Here is a 22,046-nt window from a genome sequence, read left to right as displayed (position 1 = left end):
TGTGTGTGTTTGTTTCTCTTTTTCTGGAAACTCTACTTTCCTCCTGAACATCGCCGAGAAGCGTCGAAGTACCTTTGAGTTCAAACCGTACGCGACAGCAAACAAGAAAAATGCGAACGGCAGCTGTATCCGCTGGTATTCTTCGTTCGGTGGGTGACGAGCGACTCTATGGTAAAACGAGTCGGAGAGGGCCTTGAAGGCTGTCGTGCTTTTGTGTCGGCTTACAGCACTTACCGTGTTCAAGCGCCGCCTTTCGAGGGGGGCGATGGATTGGCAACGCTGGCGCAGCGTACGTCTGACCAGCCGACGCGCGACACCGCGTTCATAGTGTTTGAAGCAACAACTGGACAATGATGATGCCATGTCAGCTTCGACTGTTCGTCTTTCCGTCTCTTTTCTCTGCTCTCTCACTAAACCTTTTATACCAACGGTTGCGGTTGGTCTTCACCTTTTCGTCTTTTGATCGCTCTTGTATGGCAGAATACCGTTGGTGTGACTGGCGTTCTTAGTGCGTTGTCGTATGGGGAGGAGTCCAGCTCCATCAAAAGACGCTCTATTATTTATTTTTTTGCTTGTTAGACACTCTTCTTTCCTGATTAGACACGTCAAGCTGTACCGTAGATTATATTGCGTCGTGACGTAGACCGTTTACTCTTGTTGTTTTTTGTCATTGTTTCAGTTGTTGCTCCTTTCTCTTTTTTATTTTTTTCCTGGCGTTGTCGCGTCGCATCCACCATCGTTGTCTTCTCGCACGCACCGTTTCACTTGTTGAAGATCGCACTTCGTTTTCGTCGAAGCAGAGTGCGCCACTTCGATCTTTTCTGCTCCTCTCGTAGCAGGGAGTACTCCGTGTAGAGCAGTGCAAGCGAACCGACAAGTTCATCGTTTAATCGTCGCATGGAGACGCGAGACAATGATAATTCTTTTTCACATCTCCGATAGTCAGGGTCGTTGGCACCGGTGCTCTGCCGTGTGCGGTCCCTCCACCACCGCCGCTGGTGCCATCAACCAACTCCGCGCTAAACTCTACCTACCCACGGAGGTGGAGGTGCAAGTTCACCTCGCGAACGACGTCCCCATTCGACACTTAACGGCGCCGCTGACGAGTCTGCGCAAGCAGCGCAGCGGAAGCTCGCAAGTGGTGCGCATGCAGTTGTGGGCTTCTCTCTCGGGTCCTGAGGCTGCTGTGCGTGAAATCAACTACAGCGCTGCGGAGGCGGTCGACCCCGCCACTGCGGTGCCGGAAGATGAGGGCGACGATGATAGCAGTGTTGCTGCGTATCTGTCCTCTTCACAGTCGGAGCACCGCAGCCTGGACAGCGCCGCGCACGTTGGCGCACCGGTTCCCACAACGCGCATCATGTTCGCTGGCCCGCCGTCGAAGGCAAGCATAAAGACTCCCCAGGCAAAGGCGCCCAGTAACGTCGCCATGCCCCTTCACACGCGACCGACCTCAGAACACAACGCTACGACGGCAACCGGCGCTGGGGCTCCTCCTGCAGTAGCGGCTCCTGTGAGAGGGAGCTCCCGAGAGCGCAGTCCTGCCGTTGCGGGGGCGGACAAGGCGCCGACGCCGACGCGGACGCCCCTACTCACCTCGCCTTCACCCGAGTCTACCTCTGCAAGGACCACGGCCGCGGCCAGCACACTCGTCATAAAGCGACGCGACTCCCGACCGCCGCCGCCGCAACCCATTTCCTTCCTCGAGATGCCCCTGTCCGCACGCGGTCCGGTGCGCCGTCCCCCCGTCGACGTCCAGCGTGCTGAACTTCAGTTACCACAGTCCGCGCGCGGCGTGGCCCCAGCCCACCCTTCTGGCGCCTTCCTAGCGGCGAACAACGGACGCTATGATGAAGGAGCAGGTGTCGCCGCAGCAGCACTGTACAAAACCGGTTTTGCGCGACGCGATGCCGCCCTCGCGCACATTATGATGCGTGAGTACCCCAAAATCGTGCCGCGCGAGCCGAAAACGGTCGTTGCGGCGGTGAAGAATACCGCCCGTCTGGCCTCGCTCAGCTTCAGCAAGGAGTTCATGGCCACATCAGACCTCGAGGGCGTCGATGATAGCACTTACGCCCGTTGCCTCTCTATTGCTTTGACGCATGGGCAGGAACTGCGTAGCGGTGGTGGTGGCGGTGGCGCACGGAGCGAGACCGCACGTCTCGCGCTGTACGGCGAACTCAGCTCTCTGCGTCACAGCTGCTGCCCCAACGCTGCGGTGCAGTACGACCTCTTCACCGCCCCGTACGCCGGTAGCTGTCGCTGCGCGGTGCTCGCGGGGATTCCGCAAGGACAGGAAATCACGTACCTCTACAAGCACGCCGACTCCCTCGCCTTCTTGCTGCTCTCGCGGGACCGGCGCCGCAACATTTTGCAGCGAAAGTATTTTATGCAGTGCGACTGCCCCCGCTGCACGGAGGTCGACCTCAACGAGGCTGCTGCTGCGGCGGCGGCCCCCATAGTCAAAAAGAGAAGCGCTAAGACGGGCACGGCGAAGGCAATAGCGCAGAGGATTGGCTCACGTACGAAGGCCCAACGCGAGGCAGAGGCAACACTGACAGGCGCCTTCTTCACCAACTCTACAGTTGATCGAGACCCCCCAAAGCAGACCCAATTGATGGGGGAGATGCGGCGCGACTTCGACGCCCTACAGATCGTTGACGACACCGGGGTGGAGATTAGTCTCTCCTTGGTGGGCAACGTGCCGCCGATGCAGCGCACCAAGCAATGCAACCGCCTCCTTGCCTTTCTGCGCAAGTACGGTACCTCAGACTCGGTGCTGCGCCTGCACGAGCATCACTGGCGCATGAACCTCGCGCGTGCTGCTTATGTGCAGGAGACGGTGCGTCTCTGTGCGGTGAAGGGCGCCACTCCCGAAGCGCGGCTTCGTGATCCGCACAGCAAGACGCTGTTTACCCCAACCAAGACGGTCTACGACGTGTGTCTGAAGCAGCTTGCGGTCGAAGCCCTTTTTATCCCCCTAGGGCACCCGCACAGCCTCACCACCTACGAGTCTTTCTTGTACCTTGTGGCGCTGCTGCCACCGGCGCTGGCGCAGGCAGTCGTGCGCAGCGCACACAACACGACGAGCATTAAGTGGAAGCAGCTTGAGGAGACCAAGGAGGCGTGGAGTGTGCTGAAGCGTACCGCGCTTCCACCGCAGGTACGACGACTGGTGCAGCGGAGGGCAACTAGCAGTGGTGCGGCAGCGGCGCCGCCGTCGCAGCCGGTCACGGCACGTGGTCAACGGAGTCAGGAACTTTCTGCTACATCGACCATTAAGTTGCCCCCGAAGAAGTCCAAGGGGTTGCAGAACGATGGAGTTTCTGCAGGATGAGAAACGCAGAGTTTAGGTGTGGCCGTCTTTCTGTCGTTTGAGAGGCGTTGTAGACATGTGTTCCTTTTTTTTATTCCCCGTTGAGTGGCGTTTATCGTACTTCTGGCGGGGTTGATGGTGTTTGGAATAAGACTTTGCTGTTGGCCGTGGGCTAGGTCGTAAACAAGTCTGTAAGTTGTTGGTGGTGTTGGCTTCTTCTCTCTCTCTATCTATCTCACTTTCCTTGTCTTCCTTACTTCTCTATATATACTGTTATTCAAGTCATTCGCTCAAGTGTCCCATTCGAGGGGAAATGCGATCAGTCCAGGGTCTGCGGTGCAGGGTTTCTTTTTTAGCGTTGCTTAACTACGCTTGTTTTTCCGTGTTCTTCTCTTTGATTGTTCCATCAATGCTGTCTGTTCGCCCTTTTCTTTTCCGAGACAACACAGTTGCATCCAAGAACGCAAGAAATCGGTGCCTTCTCGAAGAGCGCCGAAGAAGATAGAAACAAACGAGAATCGCACAACATCGAAGGCTGGACACAAGCTACACTTGTTCGTTTTCCAACGAGGCAACGTGGCGGCGGCGGTCTCACTTTGCAACGTTAGCTCTTGCTGTCTCCACGGCCTGTGGGGCGACAGAACGACTAGCATGAGAAGATGATTCGGTCTTTTCTCTCTTCATTTGCGTCTATCGTGCCTGTCTGAAGCGGGTACTGTTGCCTTTTTCCCATACTCCAAGAAACGGTATTGAACGTCGTCGTGTACTGGTCAAGCGGAGGGAACTTGAGGTGCGCAGACGCGCAGACGGTGCTCTCTTTACTGTGCAGAAACCGGTGTCATTGTCAGTTGTGGGCTCCGTATTTTTGTTCTCCTCCTTTCCTCCTATCTTCTTGGAAAAAAAAAACAAATAATAAAAACACACATTGTCACTGCCATCAGCCGCGCATGGTAATGCAAAACGCGGAGTACAAGAAGAAAAACAATAGAAATTGAATACCGCTGCCTTCGTTGCGCAGTCTTGCTTTGAGCCCTTATCTGTTTTATTTTTTGTTGTTTTTCTGCCTCAGTGCTTCTCTCCTGTCTTTCCGGCTAAGACACTTTCCCTTTCTGAAAGGTACATATTTGCCTCCCTCCCTTCTTTAAAAAACTTTTGAACGCTAGAAATGGCGACGCGTGACCGTACGAGTGAGTTCTTGCAGTACCGCGCGATCCGCCCGCGGCGGCCAGAGACGGAGCAGCTGCTGGCAGAGGAAGAGAACATGAACCGCGTGTACGTCACCCCGCTGTGGGTGGAGAAGATGGATGACGTGCGCCGCGTCGAGGATGAAGTGAAGGAGCAGATGACCGCACTGGAGAAACTGCGCAAGGACCATTTGAAGGTGGAGTTCAGCTCCACTCGTGATGAGAGTCGGGAGGAGGCTGCCATCGAAGAAGCACAGGACACGATCGATCGGCTCTTCAAGCTCAGTGAGAAGGGTGTGAAGGACCTGGACACCGCCTACACGCGCGACCTCCCCGACGGCGGCACGGACGCGGAGCTGAGCATCCTGCGCAACGTGAAAATGTGTCTCGTGAATGAGATCAACAACATTAGTAAACTCTATCGTGAGAGTCAGCGTCGGTATATGATGGATGTCAAGAAGCAGCAGCTCGTCTCGCAGCGCTGGGCCGGCGGTGACCGGCAGAAGGCGGTGGAGCAGCAGCTGGAGAACGACGCTTTGATGGATCAGTATCTACAGAAGGGCATGACACAGGAGCAGGTGGAGACCATCATGCTGAACCAGCAGATGGCCGACGAGCGCGTGAAAGAGTTTGAGCGCATCTACAGCTCCATTAAGTCTCTGCACGAGATGTTCAAGGACATGAGCACGCTGGTGATTGAGCAGGGTGCGGTGCTGGACCGTATTGACTACAACATGACCATCACCCACACGCGTGTGCAGAAGGCGCGGCAGGAGCTGCAAAAGGCGGCGGAGTACCAGTCGGCCGGCACGTTCAAGCTGTGTGTTCTGTTTATAATTGTGCTCATCATCGGCTTAATGATCGCTCTGTTCTTTAAAGCAGTGCTGTAACGACCTCTTTCGTGTTGATGGAGTTGTGAATGTGGGACTTGCTGTTGGGGAAGGTGCAAACTATTGTTTTACGCACCCCAAGCACGATGGATATCTGTTTCTCGTTGTATCTCCTTTCCCCTATTAGGGTAGTCCTTTGGACTCCTTGCGCTTTTGAAAGCAGTTGAGTCCAATACACGATCTCTTGTTTTTCTCCAGCTGCCTGCCGAACTTTTTTTTTCTTGCCCTTGGCGTTTTTTCGTGTTCTCTTTTACCGTTCATCTTGCTTTGTTTCGTGTGTGCGATGCCGGGAGCAGATAGACGGCTCTTCTCAAAAGCCAAATGTGCAAGATAGTGCGCGCAGCTTTCATTACTGTTTTGGACCACATACCGGCTCATTAACGTTTGCTGCTGAACCTGGTTGCGTTTTCTTTTCTCTTTTCCTGTGTGCCTGCACACCACTATCTTTCTTGTGATGTGTTTCTATCGTGTCTCGTTTGTCTGAGTTTGCGGTTTCTTCGTGGCTTGTTTCTCGTCTTCTTCGATTTGCGATATTTTACTTTCAATACAGAAAAAGAGCTATCTTCAACGCGTTTGAATAGTGTTTTGGGGGCATTGCACCCCGATACACAGCGAAGAAGAGAACCGTCGCTTGCTTTTTTGTGGGTTGCACTGAATGGAAGCACCACCGAGTGGAAATGAGATGGTTTTGTTGCCGAGACACAAATCCGTTTTTTGGCGGTCATTTTGCATTTGCACATGGGCTTTTCTCGTTATATATATATATATATATATATATATATATGTATATGTATATATAAGCGCACCTGTTAGGTGCGCACATGCTCGTTTCATCTTTCAACAACGCTGAATGCAACGGCGATTGCCTCATAGCTTTCTCTCTTCACTTCGTCTTTGACTTTGTTTCTTCTTGGTTCGTTTGGCAGTGTCATGAACGTTGCCCCGTTGTACCGCGAGGTGCTGAAAAGCCTCAGTCGTGCGTGCAAGACGCGTCCGCATTTTGTGCAAGATGCGCGGTTCCTCCTTTCCCTACCGCTACTCTCGCACAACAACAAAGACGGCGGTGGCGACACCGTTGGTACCACAGCAAGCTTGACAGCTGCATCATGCGCCTTAGCGAGTCAAGCACCCGTGAACCTGGCCGCACCTTCGGAGGAGCCGGAAGGCGCACTCACCTTCCACCACACAACCCTCGAAAACTACCTGCGGCGGCCAGCTTCCATGTGCTACCCAATAGACACTCAGACGCTGTTTGCGCTGTGCTACGCCGACCTGCACAGCGCCGTCTTCCAGCCCCCACAGGCCGACGGCAGCGTTAACCCGGTGGCACAGCAAATTTTGCGCTACCGCAATCTGCTGTGGTTGAGGGACCGCCTTGCGCGTGTGTTGAGTGACAAGACGACGACGCAGCTCGCCACCTCGCTGAGCATCGCAGACGGGCCGGACACCGATGATTTTATACCTGATGAGGCCTTTGACGGACACAGCCGCGACCTCACCGGCAGTGCATCCGTCACGACGGCTCCGCACGATCGCCCTGTGGCGGTTGCAAGTGGCGCTGTATCGGATGAGGCACACACTGACGGACACGTTAAACCAGAGAAAGGGGCGTTCTCTGCCTCCCCACCTCCGTCCGCTTCATCGCGAACTGGTGCTGCACAACCTGCTACCGTTGCCCCCGCCACCATAACGGAAAACGACCCTGATGTGGTCTACAGCGCTGGCTCCATCGGACTACAAGGCGAGATGTTTGTGCTGCGCCATCGCGAAGCCTTCCCCATGGCGGCGCACTTCCTCTCTGGCTTTCCTACTGTCCCGGCTGCCGAGCTCGCCGGCTGCGCGCACCAGCAGGCCGCCCTGGTGCGTCTCGTGCGGGACAAGTACCCCACAACGGTGACGTGCGAGGACGGGCAAGTGAGTCTCTCCGTTGCGGTCGAACCTTTTGACCCGCAGTACCGGACGCGGGAGCACGCCGGCATGGGCTACTTCGCCACGGCACACCGTCAATTCCGCGTTCGGTTTCATTTGCAGCCGCTCGTGCGGGACAACGCGGGCGCGGCGGAGAAGACGGAGGTGCTGGTGGTGAACTCGTACTTTGTGCGGCTGGACATGGAGGTGATGCAGGTGGTGGAGGAGGTTGGGTACCTGCACAGCCGTGACGTCCTGCGTATGCTGCGCGAGCGCGACTACGGCGACCACTTTAGCGACAACATCGGCACCGCCGTGGCTGATGCGTTAGGAGAGGGGGGAGAAAAGGACACGAGCAAGGGCAGCCGAGGCGCTGCTGGGAAAACGAAGCATTCGAAAAGAATTTCGGAAGACACGTCTGCGTCTACCGCCTCGTCGCCTGACAACGCGCGGGTGTTTTCGCTGTATTTTGTCAACCGAACAGACGCGCCAATGGTGCTGAAAGGTATCTTGTACTACAAGATTGGAAAACGCAATAAACTCGCAACAGCTCCCATTCGGTGCATTCCTTTTGGCTTCGTATTGCTGGAGGCGTAGCGTTTCCTGTTTGATTGTTTGTTCTGTTGTGTTCCCGGCGAGACGGTAACTTGCTTTCCGCCCATTCAACGACGACAGACCCTTCCGTGCTGACGTCACAACTTTAGACTGGTTTCATTATGACGCAGAACTACGCATGATCACATTGCTGTAACCAAAACCATAACAACAGTGTTGGAGTAAAGTCGTTCGAAGAGAACGAAAAGGGAAAAGGACACAGAAAAAGGTGGCGACCACGTTAGTCAAACCACCAGGTGCGTTCACCCACAAAAAAAGCGCAAACACTATCTGCCTGTTCTCTGCAACGTCATCTTGACTGTCAAGCCTTCGTACCGAATAGGGCATTTGTTGTCGCTGCGTTGGTTTGTGTGCTGCTACAACTACGGCTTCCGTTACTGAAGTCTAGCTGTTTCGTAGACGAAACCTTTTTGCCCTTGCACTTCTTCTTTTTTTTTTCCTCTTTATTCCGTGGTGTCTACAACCGCAAAACGCTTCCTTGTAGCGTGTTTCATCAGGCGGCGCACGAGAACTATCGTCGACGTTGAGAGAAGCAAAACAACTGCTCTATTCCCCTGCATGCAATCAGCTTTGATTTCCAACCTCGTTCCCACATATATATATATATTGATGTATTGACTCTCTACCTCTCTGTGCTTTACACCATTACCTCAATCACAGCCTACCGAAGAAACGCAAATCCCTTTTTTCTCCTACTGCATAATGAGTGAGAGCATGAATCCGTCGCTGTTGAGCGAGTACTACCCCACCAGCAGCAGCTCCCTGCAGCAGCACACTTATCTGCGCGTGCTGTGGCTCCCGCTGCCCGTGTGCTTCCTGTGGAGTGGCGAAGCTCTCACCGCGAGCAACGCGATCACCTCACCCTCTGGGCCGTCCCCGTCTAGTGGCACCGGCTCTTTCTCCGCGCTGAACCGCTCCGGTTGTGGCGGCCCACCAAACGCGAGCGTCGGCTGCAGCTCGTCCTCCGACCGCCGCGCGGAAGCGTTTGTGGACCGGGACGAAACAGTCGGGGGCTACGAGGTGGCGCTGCGCCGCTGCCTCACCGCCCATCCTCCGGTGCCCGCGACACAACTTAACTGGGATGCATTCTCGCCCTCAGTGCTGAAGTCCATCACGGCGCTTGGCAAGACCGCCAACACCCCTGTCGAGCTTCCCTTCTTCTTGACGAGCGACCTCGGCACCTCCCATTGGGAGAACATGGATGGCCACCGCGCCACGGTCGCCGTTCTCGTGGTGGTGAGTGCGGCGGTGCTGTCCGTCTCTGTCGGCCATGCCGTCGACGTCGTCCAAACGATTTTTACCTCTCAGTTCAAAGACAAGGTGTGTCGCTGCATCGTTGTCGACCCGCCCGCAAAGCTCGCCGAGAGGCTCGCAGGTTTGCCGCGCTTTATCTGCGTATCCGTGGCGGTCCCCGTAGAGCAGACGGCGAAAACAATTCTGCTGGATGTGGCGCAGGCCGTCGTGAATGCGCACGGTGCAGCGCTGAGCTCGTACAGTCAGCCTGACAAGGCAGACAACACGTTGGTGCGTACACCGGTCGATAAGCCGAACACCTTTGCCTCGTCACGCACCGCGACGACGATCGCTGCGTCGCGCTTCAAGAAGAAGGCAGCGGACATCCTTCTGCAGTGCGGCGCCGTCACCGCCGCGGTGGCCGCCTACGGTGAAACGCAGTTTGGCTCCAGCGTCGACTGCCTTTGGTGCTCCGCCACAGTGGAGAGCATCGCGGCCGCGCGCTATCATTACCTGCGCACCACTCTGCTGCGGCATCGCGCCACCCTGGATGCGACGGTCGTGCAGCTGCAAAGCGACGACCCGCCGTGGGGTCCCGACCTCACCGCCGCCGTGGAAGAACTGGGCATCATGGTGACTCAGTATGGCGACAGTTTGAAGCTGACGCTGAGCAGTCTCAAGAACTCCTCGGTGCCGCACTCCATGCAAGCGCGTCTCACGCGCGACATTGACGAAAACGTGGCGACTCAAATCACGCTGCTGAAAGGATTGCTGGTTCGCGTGCGTGTGTGTTTGGAGGCAAAGACGTGGGACGTGCCCTCCGACACGCAGTCCTACCGCCTCGGCAGTGATGTTCGGCGCTGTGTCGAAACCGTATTTCGTCTTGCCTACGCTGAGGTCGACCTGTATCTGTGCGAATCGCTGCGGCAACTGAGCAAGTCTGCCCCAAGCGGCGGACTGTGGCCGTCGTCGTCCCCGCCGCTGCTGCTGGGCAGCACCAGTTCGAGCGGCGGCCCGCCCAGCCCAACCGTCGCCATGCTGCGCAAGCGTGAGTTGGAAACGCGGTTCAAACGACTCGAGGTGCTCGCTGCCCGGGAGTTGCGGCAGCCCTTCTTGGAGGAGCTGAGTCTCCTGCGGAGGAGCATTTCCGGGGGCTATGGTGCGGAGTGGTCAGAGCGCAGCCTCCCGTTCTTCGCGTACCTGTGCATGGTGAACGGTGCGGAACGGCGGGCGCGGGCGCTTCTGGTAGAGATGGCGAGCTTGCGCACACGCCTCCAGTTAGTGGAGGATGCGGCAGACCTGCTGCTGCGCGTCTGCGCTCTCGCCGGTCTCGGGCTTCCACTGGCCGGCCTCAACGCGGCGATGGTGACGGACGTGGCGACGGTCGAGAAAGGCAACGTCGTGGCGGCGATGCGTAGCCGCGACCCGCTCTGTCGCCTCAGCCGGCTGGCCGCGGAAAGGGAGGCGGCCTTGGCAAGCGTCATCGGCAACGGCAGCGCGCCTAACGTGTCCATTACTGCTTCGCCTTTCAACCTGTTTAGCGCGGTTGAGGAGGACACGCCGGACCGCGGCGTGGCACGGCTGAGCCAGTCGATCAGCAACGCCGCGCTGTTGAATGTGCCCTTGTTGCTGGAGCTAATGGAACTGTTTGGTCGAATGGGCCCGCCGACCGCAACGGCGGCGCTGCGCTGCCATCTCGCGACGCTGTTGCTCTTTCAGCATCCGCATCTGCTCGACAAGGCGACCCAGCGGACGTTGATGTCGATCGTGGAGGGCACTTCAGGCTTGTTGGAGCCGCAGCTGCCCGTCACCATAGTGCCGTCGCCGTTCTTCCTCGCGTGGGAGGCGCTGCCGCTTCCGCCGCATCTGGCCCCCAAGACGGTGCCGGTCGGCGGCGCGCTCTTCACCTTCATCGACACGCAGCGGCTGAAGCTGACGATTCTGTGTCTCAACGGCAAAGTGCTGGGGAGCCGCACGGTGTGGACCGTCGGCGATGTGGCCTCGGTGCTTGTCACGCTGTACAATCCGTTTGTGGAGCCGCTCGTCTTTGCGGCGCTGGCGCTGCGCTGTCACGTCGAACTCGAAACGGAGCTCGACACAGAGGGTCCATGTGCCGTTACATCAACTACCGCGGGAACGTCAAAAACAGCTGGCGCCGCTGCGCTGAGTGAGCCAATCTGCTACGTCCTGTCGCACGTCGAAGTTTCTCCACTGTCAAAGCGCAAGGTACTCCTTCACGTACAGCCTACGCAGGAGGGAACACTTGTGATTGACGGTGTGGCACTTCGCTTATCAAAGATGCGGTCTTTCCAGCCGATTGTGGGCCAGCTGCCGGCACCAATGCACATTCCGGTGTTGCAGCGTTTGCCGCAGGTCTCCTGCACTCTCAACACGAGCGAACTGGAGATCTTCGGCAGTCAACGCATCGACTTCACCGTGCGTGTCGTGAACTGCGGCAGTGTGCCCATTTCCTGCATTTCCCTCACGGCGCACAGCGAGCAGTGTCAGTTGGAGGGTTGCGAAGGGTGCAAGGAGCGCCGCAATGACACCGACACCACCGTGACGCTCAACAAGCGCGCCCTCGACGCCGCCTCGCGTGTGCCGCTGCAACCGGGCGATGTGGTGATGATTCCCGGTTTGCTAGAGGCCCCGCTAACCATTGCGAAGTTCGGTGCACACCACATTTTGTTCCGCACCGACCTGTCACTGCCGCACCCCGAGCCGGAGAAGCCGCCGAACGTGCCCGGGGCCGTGCCGATTTACGCTGTCATACCGAGACGCGTCACCGAGACGCGCATGCGGCTCTTCCACTCCCCCGGTCTGGTGGTCACGTCGGTGACGCTGACGAAAGATCGCCGTGCTGTGGAAGTGCGGGTGGCGAACCGCAGCCGGCTGTACAGCATGGAGCTGCAACTCAGCGCTCTCACTTTCTCCGATCTGCCGGATGCGTTCATTGTCGCCGGGGCCGAGTACGTGGTGCCGCCGATCAAGCTGACGCGCATACTGCCCTCCAAGGAGAAGAACGGGCTGCGCTTCTCGGTGCCGTGGGTGGTGCGGGAGCTGCCGCACTGCGCCGGTACGTTGGACTTGGACCTCTCCGTGGTGGGTGCGGAGGAGGTGAGCACGGAGCCGCTGGACGAGTGCGTGCTCACGCTGGACATTACGGTTCCCCACACCCCGCTCTTTCCCAGCGCTCATCACCTGTCTTCGCCCTCCGTCGCGTCGCTCGACCACGCTAACGATGCGGCGCACGAGGTGTTGACGTACCGCTGGTCAACCGGCGGTGACCTCTACTACGGCGGGGACACAGGATCTGCGGTGTTTTCTTGTTCTCGAATACCGGTGCTCGCCTCTGCGGAAACTTGGGGTGCGGGAGGAACCCACGTCAACAGCGCGCTACACTCGCCTACCTCCGCGAATGGACTACCAGAGCGACGCATCACGGCATCCGCAGGGGACGCAGCAGCGGTGGCGGCGGTGGCGCTGGACTTCCCCAGTCCCGCGCCGTCCAACTCCGCTTACGTGTCACGCCGCAGCGAGTCCTTCGAGGTGGCTACGCATGCGTCAACGACCAACGCGCAGGTGCTGCAGCGGAACAAGACGTTGATGCCGTTATCCAACGGACATATGAACGGCGACGGCGTGAACACGGCATCGGCGAAGGTTGACATCATCGTCCCTGCCGTTACGCCGATTCACCTGCATCTGCGCGTTGCGGCGCCACGTTGGCGTCGAGCTATTCCCCTGCACGTCCGCGTCTCCATCGACTCTCACTTTGACGTAGCGGTGCTGTCCGGCGCGGTGGAGGCGGAGGCGATGGTGGGGGAGGAGGGCACGGCAGTCTACGTACGCGAGTTTGAGCTCTTTGCGTTTAAAACCGGGAAGCACCTGCTGCACGTGACGATCACGGATGGCGCCGGCCGCGAACTGACAAATACGGTGCAGCTTATTGTGGAACACTCGCGAACACCATAGGACCATGGAAGATCACGTTTTGCTGCACCACGAAAGCGCGGAAGCGAAGTGCTTCGCGGCCAGCATCACCTTTTCCTCTCCCGTTGTAATTCGTTTTACTTCTTCGTTTGTGTTGTGTCTTCTGCAAGGTTCTTTTGCTGCTGTTTGCTCGTGTGTGTGTGTGTGTGTGTTTGTCTGCAAACGTGTTCTTTTTTGTCTCTTCTTCTCGACTGTCACGAGCACTTCGGAACTGCACAGTTGCGATTGTCGCGCTGCACAAAAAAATATTCTTAGTAAAGCTCAACCGGAAAACGAATAGCCTTTTCTTTTACGCACTTTAAGGTTACTGATTTTTTAAAATGTCACTTTTCTCTTTCCGAATCGTATTGGTTTCAACGAACTGCGTCAGTTGCGGCTGTGCGCCAAACCGTGCTCTGCTTCTACCGCTCCGTAGAGCTTCTCTCAGGAGGTGCCCGAGTAGCACTAACCCTGACCAGCTTTTTCGCCGCCTTGACCGATCTTCGCTGCAACGTTTCCATATTGTTAGCTTTTCTCGTTGTGCTCTTCTGCCCACATGAACACACACCGACCTCTTTTCTTTTCACTTTGCAGGTTTTCTACGATCTCGGGGGGAAAAAAAGGAACGTAAGAAGATAATAGTAGTTTAAACTTCCAGATTGGAGCAGCATCGGAGCCCAGAGTAACTCCTCCTTTTCGAACCTTCAACCGTTATTTTCAGAGCACACACACGCATACACACATACACACACACACACCGTTTTCAACGTGAGACCTCTGCTACCTTTTTTTTTATTGCTGCTTTTTCATCTGCGCTTGTGGTATTCGGCACACGACTGCCCTACTATTTGTGTTTTACTGTCACGGCAAGGTGTTGGGGGTGCAGCTGCCGCGTATACACGGTTTTTTTCTAATTCAGTAAGCAAACACAAATTCGTCTTGCCTGCCCTGATATCGCTAGTTCGTCGTCGCCGTCGACGATAACGGGCGTTGTTTCTTCCTTCGTGCTCCCGGCGCGGTTCTCTGCTACTGTGTACAGCTAGAGGGATCTACTAGTAGCGTTGTCTTTTTGTTTCTGCCTGGTCTCCTCTGGCTACTTCTCTTTCGCCTCTGTAATGCCCGCAAGCAAAACAGCAAAGCGCAACGAACAGGGTGAGCCGGCGCGCGGCGGAACTGCAACACGCCAGCCACAGCGCGGTGGGCGCAAACGAGCTCGCGTCGCTACGACCACCACCGATGCCTCCGCTGAAACTGTCGAACCGTCTGTGTCCCCGGCTAGCAACGGCACTGCCCTCGCGGAAGGGGGCCAGTTAGAAGAAAATGCGTCGCTTTTCTTATCCCTGTCCGCCGCTCCCGCAGGGCGATCGTCCGCCCACGAACCAGTCTCCGCCACTACGACATCTTCCTCAGGTGTCGATGAGGACGAGGCGCCAGAGGAGAACGGGCTGGTGCGTTCGAACGCGTCGTCCTTTGTGCAGTCGAGCGATGACGCCGGCAACGTCAACGATGGCGAGGCGGTCGCAAAGCTGCGCAACGACGTCTGCAGCGCCGCGGAGAAGATACGTCGAAACGTAGAGATCAGCATCAGTCGCTTTACGATGATGGACTCGGAACTTGAAGGACTGGCGGCGGCGCGGCAGGCGGTGCAGCCGAAGGTGAACGAGGTTGTTCAGTCACGTTTCCCGGAGCAGTATGCGGAGGTGGTCACCCTAAATGTGGGCGGCGATATTTTCACCGTGCCGCTCACCACACTGCTAAGCAAAGACAGCCCCAACTACTTTCATGTGCTTCTCGGGTCCGATGAAACGGACGGTGTCACGCCTGTCTTCAAAGACGAGAGGCACGCGATTTTCATTGACCGCGACCCCGTCTGCTTCAAGCACATTTTGAGCTACTTCAGGGGCTATCAGTATTTCAACTTGTTAAAAGAGGACACGGTGCGTCGTTTGAAGATCGACGCGGCGTACTTTCAGCTGCCCGGGCTGCTGGCGATGCTCGGTGAGACGGAGCCGGAGGCGCAGCTTCAGTTTAACGCAGGCCCCGGCGTCAGTATGGAGCGCAACCGCCTGCGGGTGGTATACGGCGTGGCGATGGTCGGCGATGTGTTTCTCGTGACGGGTCGACACGCCATCACCTACGAGGTGAAGATCGCCGACTACACCGGCTTCGGCCTCGTCTCTGAGGCCTGTGTCTGCACCGATCAAGAGTTTCACAAAACAGCGGACAGCTGTGTGTACTACATGTCCGGCGTCTTCTACACCAACTACCCCTATCACCGCAAGGAGGAGAACCTCGACCGTATTGAGAATGGCGACTTTCTGACAATGAAAGTGGACCTTGACAAAGGCTACGTGGAGTACGTTCTGAAGAACTCGCGCAAGATGATCTCGATTGGGCGCGCGCGGCGACTGCGGTTTGCGACGACCATGAAGCTGGCCTCTCGTGTACGCATTGTGCCACCAGAGGAGGTGATTCGGCGGTTGCCGCCTGTGCACTACACGTTCGACGAGTAGTTTGGCGAAATCGGGGAAGAGCCTAGCAGCGAATCTGCATGACCCGCTTTTTTTTCTGTAACAGAGTCCACCGCCGCGTACATTCGTCTCTTTCCTTCTCTATTTCTGCGTGTGTCTTCTCACGGAAGTACACGGTTGCCTTTTCTTCTGAACTCGATCTTCCGCACAACTACCTTCGTTTCGCTGAGTAATAATGTTGTGATCGAACCGGCGTTTTGGTCTGCGTCTCTTTTTTTTTTCTTCTCGCAAGCAAGCGCGTTACGTGTAGAGGCGGATAGTGAAGTGAAGAAGACCGAGCGAGTCGGTTCTCTTTTCGTTTTTTGGTTTTCATTTATTCTTTAATGACGCCTATTATGCAGTGTGAGAAGTGGTTTCGCCTGTTCTTGTACCTCACGCAGACTTGATGAAGCATAAAAGATTTACAGAAACAAAAAAAAACTGTGAAAGTGAAAATGAAAAGTACGGATAATGCAGTCTGTGCAGGTGGCCTTCGCCATCCTTTCTCCTTTTTCAATTTCCCGGTACTTCCTCCTCTTTTAATTCCACTCTGCTGCTTTTCTTTTTGCATGTTATTTTACTGTTTTGATGTTGATGGGTCGGCGCCATGTTAAGTGTACGTGTTTGTGTTGGTGATTGTGTGTGTGTTTTGTGTTCTGATCTCCCGTGGAGTTCATTTATTTATTCTGTTCTTTTTCTCTCTCTCTCTCTCTGTCTCTTGATCGGGTTGCAACCCGCGTGTTCAATAAAACAATCCAACAGAAAACCCCGTTGTTATTTGTTGTCGCTTCCGGGAACACCGCTGACCCTCCGTAGGTACAGACAACACCGTTACACATCGTCGGCGAGGGGAGATGAAACAACAAGAACCGCTGGTGTCTGATAGCTGTGTTTGCGATGCGTGTTTTACCAGTGTGGAGCAGTAATTCTGACTTCCACTGGGAAGACTGAGGCATCATTATCCGCAGTGTGGTATGTCTTTTTTCTCTCTCTCGCTTAGCTTTCCCTTTGTCTCTCTGCTCTTTTCTGTGATCCGTGACACCTGGTTTACGTGCTCACCTGATGCAAACTGTGCCACTGCGCATCTCTTACGTTTCCCACCGCCTCTCTCTCTCTGTATATATATATACTGTTCCCGTAAGATTTCTCCAACCTTCAAATAAATTGCGTAGAGGAGAAGAATCTCGACCGGACTCCTTAACCATTTCTGCATTGAGGTCATTTCTCAGAATATTTTCCAGGTCCTCTTTTTTTTTTTGCCTTTTCTCCATCGAGGTAATTCGACAATGCCGCCGAAGGCATCCCCCGCACGCGCGAAAGGACCGGAGCAGAAGGCCTCTTCCCCTGTAGGTCGTGCACCCGCCGCCCAATCCGGTAACGCTGTACCCTCTGCTGTTCCGCAGGGCGGTACGCAGGAGCTTACCTCCTACGTGCAGGGACTGTTGCAGCAGATGCAATCTCGTTTTGAGGAGATGTCCAACAACATCATCTCTCGCATTGACGAGATGGGTGCCCGCATCGATGACTTGGAGCGGTCTATTGACGAGCTGATGCAGCAGTCTGGCGTAGAGGACGGCGACACCCCCGGTGCGAAGCCGAAGAAGTAGGCGGAGAGTCGCAAAGCCAACCCGCGCGTCAGAACTTGAGTGTCCAGAAAATCAAAGAGGAAAAAAGAAGCCCAGCTGCTCGAGTTTTTTTTTTGCAGGTGCAGCACCATTGTAATTCTGTCGTGCAGAGTGGGAAAGACGGAGGGAAACAAAAAAGAGAGGCACAGCTCTTTTCTTTTGTTGTTTTGTTGCAATTGCGTTTTTTCCCCCTTTTCGGGGGTTTTCAGCTGCGTTAACGGTCAGAGGGCACGCGTGAATTCTTCGAACAGCAACTGCACTTCGCGCTAGCAGCTTATCGTGTCAATTGTGCAATGCGAGAAGCCTAACCTGTGCTCTTGGTGTTGCGATGTCACGTCTTACGCCCATCGGTTTTCGCCACTGCTGGTCTCTGTAACGCTTCCCAATGTCCTAGTCGTTGCCGTCATTGTAGCTTTAGAGGTCAAAAAAAAGGAACGGAAATGCAGGGGGGAAACCTTTCACGCGTATTTCAGCAAATCGTACGTTTTCATTGCTCTTTTAGTTGTTGTTGGCTGTTGGTAAAGGCTCGTGTCGGCTGATGTGAGAAGAAAGGATGAAACTTACGTTGGTTGATGCGTCACTGCAATCAACACGTTCACCTGCTTGACGTTTCTCTCACTTCAGCCTTTCTAGACAGTGCTCCGGCCCAGCTGCACGATGCCGCGGTGTACCTTTTTATTCTGTGTGAATGTATGTGCGTGCATCGAATCGCGTAAGATCGAGTCCACCCAATGAGTTCCGTTGCTGTTTTTATATATTTATTGCCTTTCTTCTATTTCACCTCTAAAGTTTTTTTCTACCGCGATTTATGCCAATCGGGGATTACAATGTTCCTTCTTGTACCACGCCCCATTTCTTGTGTTCTTGTTTCGTTTTACTTCTTCGAAAGCCCAACACAAACCAAAAAAAAGAGCGCTCTCGCACGAAGTGAAGGTCGTCGCAGTCCATGACAGCTGATCCCGCGTGGATTTGCGCTGGTGCGCATCTCTACGCTTGCAGATGAAACGCATAGGTGTTGAGGACCCCTTCCGTTCCGCTTTTATGACTTGAACGCACGTTTTTGCCTCTCGAACTCCTTTCACCTTCTTCTGGGTTGAATGACTCATCACTGAGACCTCAGCAAAAGATCCCTCTTTTTCTGAAAGGAGGAGGGAAGAAGAAATCGGGTGCTGCTGATCTCATCGCTGCCCGAACTCTTGGTCGCCTCTCCGTTATGTTCACCATGTTTTTTTTTATGTTGATTATTTCCTTCCTTTATTTCTTCTCTTTTATCATTGTTTTAAAGTCGTACGTGCACAGGTAAAGTGACAGCATCTGCCTTGCACTATTTCAGGTTAGTACGCGTTTCACAATGGCGTCTGTCGCTCGTCGAGAGCCGCCGAAGGAGACCATATTCGACGCGTGCCGTCGCGGCAACACTGAGCGCTTTACCGGCTACGTCCAGAAAGGCGGCTGCCTCACCGAGTGTGACGATCAAAAACTGACGTTGCTGCACCACGCCGCGTTCTCGGGCAACGAGGTATTTGTGAAGCTCATTCTCGAAGCGTCTGCCACACAGCAGGTAAACATTGACGCCGCAGATGCCGAAGGCTGGACGCCCCTTCATTACACGGCTGACCGCGGCCATAGAAACGTAGTGAAACTGCTTCTAGAGGAAGGCGCAAATGTGAATGCGCGTGACACGTCGAAGCGCACGCCGCTGCATCTTGCCGCGTTGTCTGGTAGCAAGGGAGCCGCCGAGGCCCTGCTCCAGGCAGGGGCGTCGAAGACGGCAAAGAATGTGGCGGGTATGACTCCGCTGGAGTGCGCGAAAGTGGCAGATCACGCAGATCTTGTGGCCCTTCTGCAGTAGATCAACGGGTTCTTAATGGTCTTTTTTTGTTGGTGTCGTCGTTGTTGTCGTTACAGGCCGGTTTCACCTTGTGTTGCCCGATGCTCATCGCACCTTTACGCGAATTAAATTTCAACAAGAAGGTGTACCCGAATGATCACAGCCATCACGGAATAGATTCCACTGGCAGAGTAAACGCCGGCTTATCTACCTTCGCTTACTTACCATGGTGGTCTTGGAGGATTTGTGCATCGCTGATTGCAAGTGGCTACTTATAACTCCTGCCAATTCATCTCCTTTCCCGTGTCATTCAATTCTGGCTCCTTTTCTGGGTTCGTTATTCGTCTACTTTGTATCTCGTTAAGCGATTTGAGAACACCTCGTTGCACACATCGTTTTCTGAGGACACGGAGAAGCACGGAGCGGGAATAGATCTGCGCACGCACACCTATAACTTTTTTTTTCCAATCCGTCACATCCCTCAGTCATATAGAATTCTCATACACGCATTGGTCATCTGCTGATACACTGACAAAGACACAGCACTGATTCTGCTGTTGCTCGTGGCTGTCCATTCCTTCCGAAGGGGTCCAGTGATTCTTCGCCTGTTCACGCGCGTCCGACACAGCAAACTAATTCCTTCGGAGATTCGTAGAGGAAAAGGCATCGTTTATCTCTGCTCTGTTAGTTATTTGTTATCGTCTTTCCGCGGAAAGCGTACGTTAATGGACTCCGCAATTTCACCTCCGCCAGAGCAGTGGCAGGGGCAGGGGGGCGACGATGACGACCACGTCTCCCCCTCGCTAGAGCAGGAGGAGGAGCACTCCCGGCAGCCGCCACCGCTGCCCAGCTCAGTGGACGAAACCGAAGCATCCCTGTTGCCGGCCTTCTCTCCTGCATTCACCGTCGAGGACTCGGACATCTGCGCTCGGGTCACCAACGCCGCCGTGGAGGACTCGGACGTTGTCCTTGTTTACGAGACGGTGCAACTTTCGTCGCACGACGCCGCGCTGGACGCCGTTGCGGCGTCGGAGCCCGTGCTGTTGGGGGGCGGGGAGACATCGCAAGACCTGCTGCTGGCGCCCCGGATGGCGGGGGCCACGCCCTCCAGCAACGCTAACCTGCTCGATACAGAAGGTGAAGTCGTCGTTGTAATGACCGGCAACGAGGACGCCGGTGGTGACGACGCTGATGGGACTCGGGGGGCAGCTATTCAAGACAAGTACAGCGCCACATCTCAATGGGTGGAAAGTCTGCCGCTCACCGCAACGCCCTCGTTGGCGGATGAGGCAAACGCCGCTGTGGATGACGCATCTGGCGCTGTTGTGCGCAGCCGTCGCGGCAAGCGTGTGCGAGACGTCAATGATGCACTGCCAAGCACCTCTGACATGAGTGTCGGTGGTGGTACACTACGTCAACGCCGGGCACACGAAAAGGCCGCCGAGGCAGAGCTGCAAATTGCCTTCCAGCATTCCCAGCGCGCATTGCGGAAGCAAGCGAAGTCGGTCAACATGCGAGACGTCTTCTCGCGTTCCACCACGCTACCGTCTCCCCTGCCGCTTTCCAACGTGAACGCGAATTCATCTTCGGCCTTTCCTGCGTCGCCGTTGATCGCAGACGGCAGCAGCAACAGCGTGCGCACGGCGGGCGGGGGCGTCTTTTCTCCCCTGTCCTTTTCCTCCTTTCGCTTTGGCACGTCCGTCATTTCCCCAGCGGGGGCCACGTCGCCCACCACGCCATCCAGCAGCAGCGCGTGGTCGCCGTGCGTCGTTGGAGAGCTGACGAACCAATTTCTCGCCAACGTGCAGCACCAGCGACGGCAGAAGTTTGAGCAGTTCGTCTCACGCGAGCTGACGCAGTCGCAGACGTTGAGCCAGACACGCAGCTTCCACCCGCACCCACACGGCGAGGACAGGGAGGAGGAGATACTGCACCGGCAAACAGCAGGACAGGGCGGTGAAACGGCGGCCACCAACGGCTTCTCGGCACCGGTGGATGAGCTGGTGATTGGCGACGATGACAACGAAGCGGCGAACTGGATGCCGGCGGAGGTGGCGTCGCCAGCCTTGCTGCATGGGCGACGAGTGGGGCACGATAGGCACGCGAACGACGAAGTTGTTCTTCTCGGCGCCAGCTCCGTTGGAGAAGAGGGGCGGTACACCACGTCGCCGAGCACGTCTGCGTCGGACATTTGCCAAGCTGAAGATGCTGTGTCGCAGCAGCAGCAGCAGCAACAAGTAGTGCAGTCGCTAGCGCGCAAGCACGAGATCTGGAAGCTGAAGCAGCGTCAGCTAAAGGCACAGCAGCAGGTCGAGCTCGACGAGCGCGCCAAAACAAAGCAGCAGCAGAGTTCCGCGGCGTCCTCTTCGAAGCTGTTGACTGCGGCGTCTTCTCTCACCATCTCCAGCACCTCGCACACACACACAGGGGAAGTGGGGACGGGCAAGGAGGTTGCGTTCGGCGGTGCATCCTTGTCCTCCTCCGCCACCGCCACATATCAGAGCTTCTTCCGTACCTCACAGATCACCTCGCCCAGCACTGTCACCTCCAGGACTCAGCACAAAACGAACCTCTCCGCGGATGCCATTTCCATGATTCGCCGCATCAACAGCTTCGACAACACGTCCACAAAGCGCGTTGTCGTGTTTGGCACCGCAGCGTCTGCTAAGCAGGCCAAAGAGGAAGACACACAGTAGTTGACGATCATCACCGCAGTCTGGATTATTATAAAGTATCCTTTTCCCTGTTTGAAACGAGCCTTTTGTTGTTGTTGAGTTCGTTTCTCTTTTTTGTTGTTGTTGTTGTTCCCGCGCGAACTCACCATAGAATGACCCGGCGCACGTATCGTCCTTACGAGCACCTGGCAGTATTTTCGTTTCCTTCAGTGTCCACCACCTCCCGTTGCTTCGTACACTGTGAGAAAAACTGAACTTCTTTCACCCACATTTGGCGCCATCTTCTC

At 55.7% G+C, this 22,046-nt stretch overlaps 8 protein-coding genes across 11 annotated transcripts; all 8 read left to right on the top strand.

Annotated features, from left to right (window-relative positions):
* Positions 1-479: 479 nt before the first annotated feature.
* ABB37_00489 (hypothetical protein) lies at positions 480-3,337 on the top strand (the record flags this gene model as incomplete). The annotated part of the gene is made up of 1 exon (XM_015796690.1): positions 480-3,337. Exon 1 carries the CDS (start codon positions 914-916, stop codon positions 3,335-3,337), a length of 2,424 nt encoding a protein of 807 aa, XP_015664698.1. The 5' UTR covers positions 480-913.
* Positions 3,338-4,256: 919 nt separating this feature from the next.
* ABB37_00488 (putative QA-SNARE protein) lies at positions 4,257-5,390 on the top strand (the record flags this gene model as incomplete). Its single annotated transcript, XM_015796689.1, has 1 exon — positions 4,257-5,390. Exon 1 carries the CDS (start codon positions 4,482-4,484, stop codon positions 5,388-5,390), a length of 909 nt encoding a protein of 302 aa, XP_015664697.1. The 5' UTR covers positions 4,257-4,481.
* A 925-nt stretch (positions 5,391-6,315) lies between these two features.
* Positions 6,316-7,895, top strand: ABB37_00487 (putative mitochondrial hypothetical protein; the record flags this gene model as incomplete). Its single annotated transcript, XM_015796688.1, has 1 exon — positions 6,316-7,895. The coding sequence occupies exon 1, from the start codon at positions 6,321-6,323 to the stop codon at positions 7,893-7,895; it is 1,575 nt and encodes a 524-aa protein (XP_015664696.1). The 5' UTR covers positions 6,316-6,320.
* A 720-nt stretch (positions 7,896-8,615) lies between these two features.
* ABB37_00486 (hypothetical protein) lies at positions 8,616-13,121 on the top strand (the record flags this gene model as incomplete). Its single annotated transcript, XM_015796687.1, has 1 exon — positions 8,616-13,121. The coding sequence occupies one exon, from the start codon at positions 8,616-8,618 to the stop codon at positions 13,119-13,121; it is 4,506 nt and encodes a 1,501-aa protein (XP_015664695.1).
* Positions 13,122-13,646: 525 nt separating this feature from the next.
* ABB37_00485 (hypothetical protein) lies at positions 13,647-15,631 on the top strand (the record flags this gene model as incomplete). Of its 2 annotated transcripts, none has more annotated exons than XM_015796686.1 (1): positions 13,647-15,631. In XM_015796686.1, exon 1 carries the CDS (start codon positions 14,234-14,236, stop codon positions 15,629-15,631), a length of 1,398 nt encoding a protein of 465 aa, XP_015664694.1. In that variant the 5' UTR covers positions 13,647-14,233. The 2 variants fall into 2 exon arrangements, with proteins under 2 accessions (XP_015664694.1, XP_015664693.1); XM_015796685.1 differs by having other exon boundaries at positions 13,712-15,631.
* Positions 15,632-16,769: 1,138 nt separating this feature from the next.
* On the top strand, positions 16,770-17,235 carry ABB37_00484 (hypothetical protein; the record flags this gene model as incomplete). Of its 2 annotated transcripts, none has more annotated exons than XM_015796684.1 (1): positions 16,770-17,235. In XM_015796684.1, the coding sequence occupies exon 1, from the start codon at positions 16,915-16,917 to the stop codon at positions 17,233-17,235; it is 321 nt and encodes a 106-aa protein (XP_015664692.1). In that variant the 5' UTR covers positions 16,770-16,914. The 2 variants fall into 2 exon arrangements, with proteins under 2 accessions (XP_015664692.1, XP_015664691.1); XM_015796683.1 differs by having other exon boundaries at positions 16,800-17,235.
* Positions 17,236-18,537: 1,302 nt separating this feature from the next.
* Positions 18,538-19,105, top strand: ABB37_00483 (putative ankyrin repeat protein; the record flags this gene model as incomplete). 2 transcript variants are annotated; one of them, XM_015796682.1, is made up of 1 exon in its annotated part: positions 18,538-19,105. In XM_015796682.1, exon 1 carries the CDS (start codon positions 18,605-18,607, stop codon positions 19,103-19,105), a length of 501 nt encoding a protein of 166 aa, XP_015664690.1. In that variant the 5' UTR covers positions 18,538-18,604. The 2 variants fall into 2 exon arrangements, with proteins under 2 accessions (XP_015664690.1, XP_015664689.1); XM_015796681.1 differs by having other exon boundaries at positions 18,552-19,105.
* A 343-nt stretch (positions 19,106-19,448) lies between these two features.
* ABB37_00482 (hypothetical protein) lies at positions 19,449-21,780 on the top strand (the record flags this gene model as incomplete). The annotated part of the gene is made up of 1 exon (XM_015796680.1): positions 19,449-21,780. Exon 1 carries the CDS (start codon positions 19,810-19,812, stop codon positions 21,778-21,780), a length of 1,971 nt encoding a protein of 656 aa, XP_015664688.1. The 5' UTR covers positions 19,449-19,809.
* Between the last annotated feature and the right edge of the window lie 266 nt (positions 21,781-22,046).

This window comes from Leptomonas pyrrhocoris (assembly GCF_001293395.1).
Source record: "Leptomonas pyrrhocoris isolate H10 chromosome Unknown, whole genome shotgun sequence".
Lineage (NCBI taxonomy): Eukaryota > Euglenozoa > Kinetoplastea > Trypanosomatida > Trypanosomatidae > Leptomonas > Leptomonas pyrrhocoris.
Note: the sequence above shows the minus strand (reverse complement) of the source record. Positions and strands in the feature narration are given on the sequence as shown.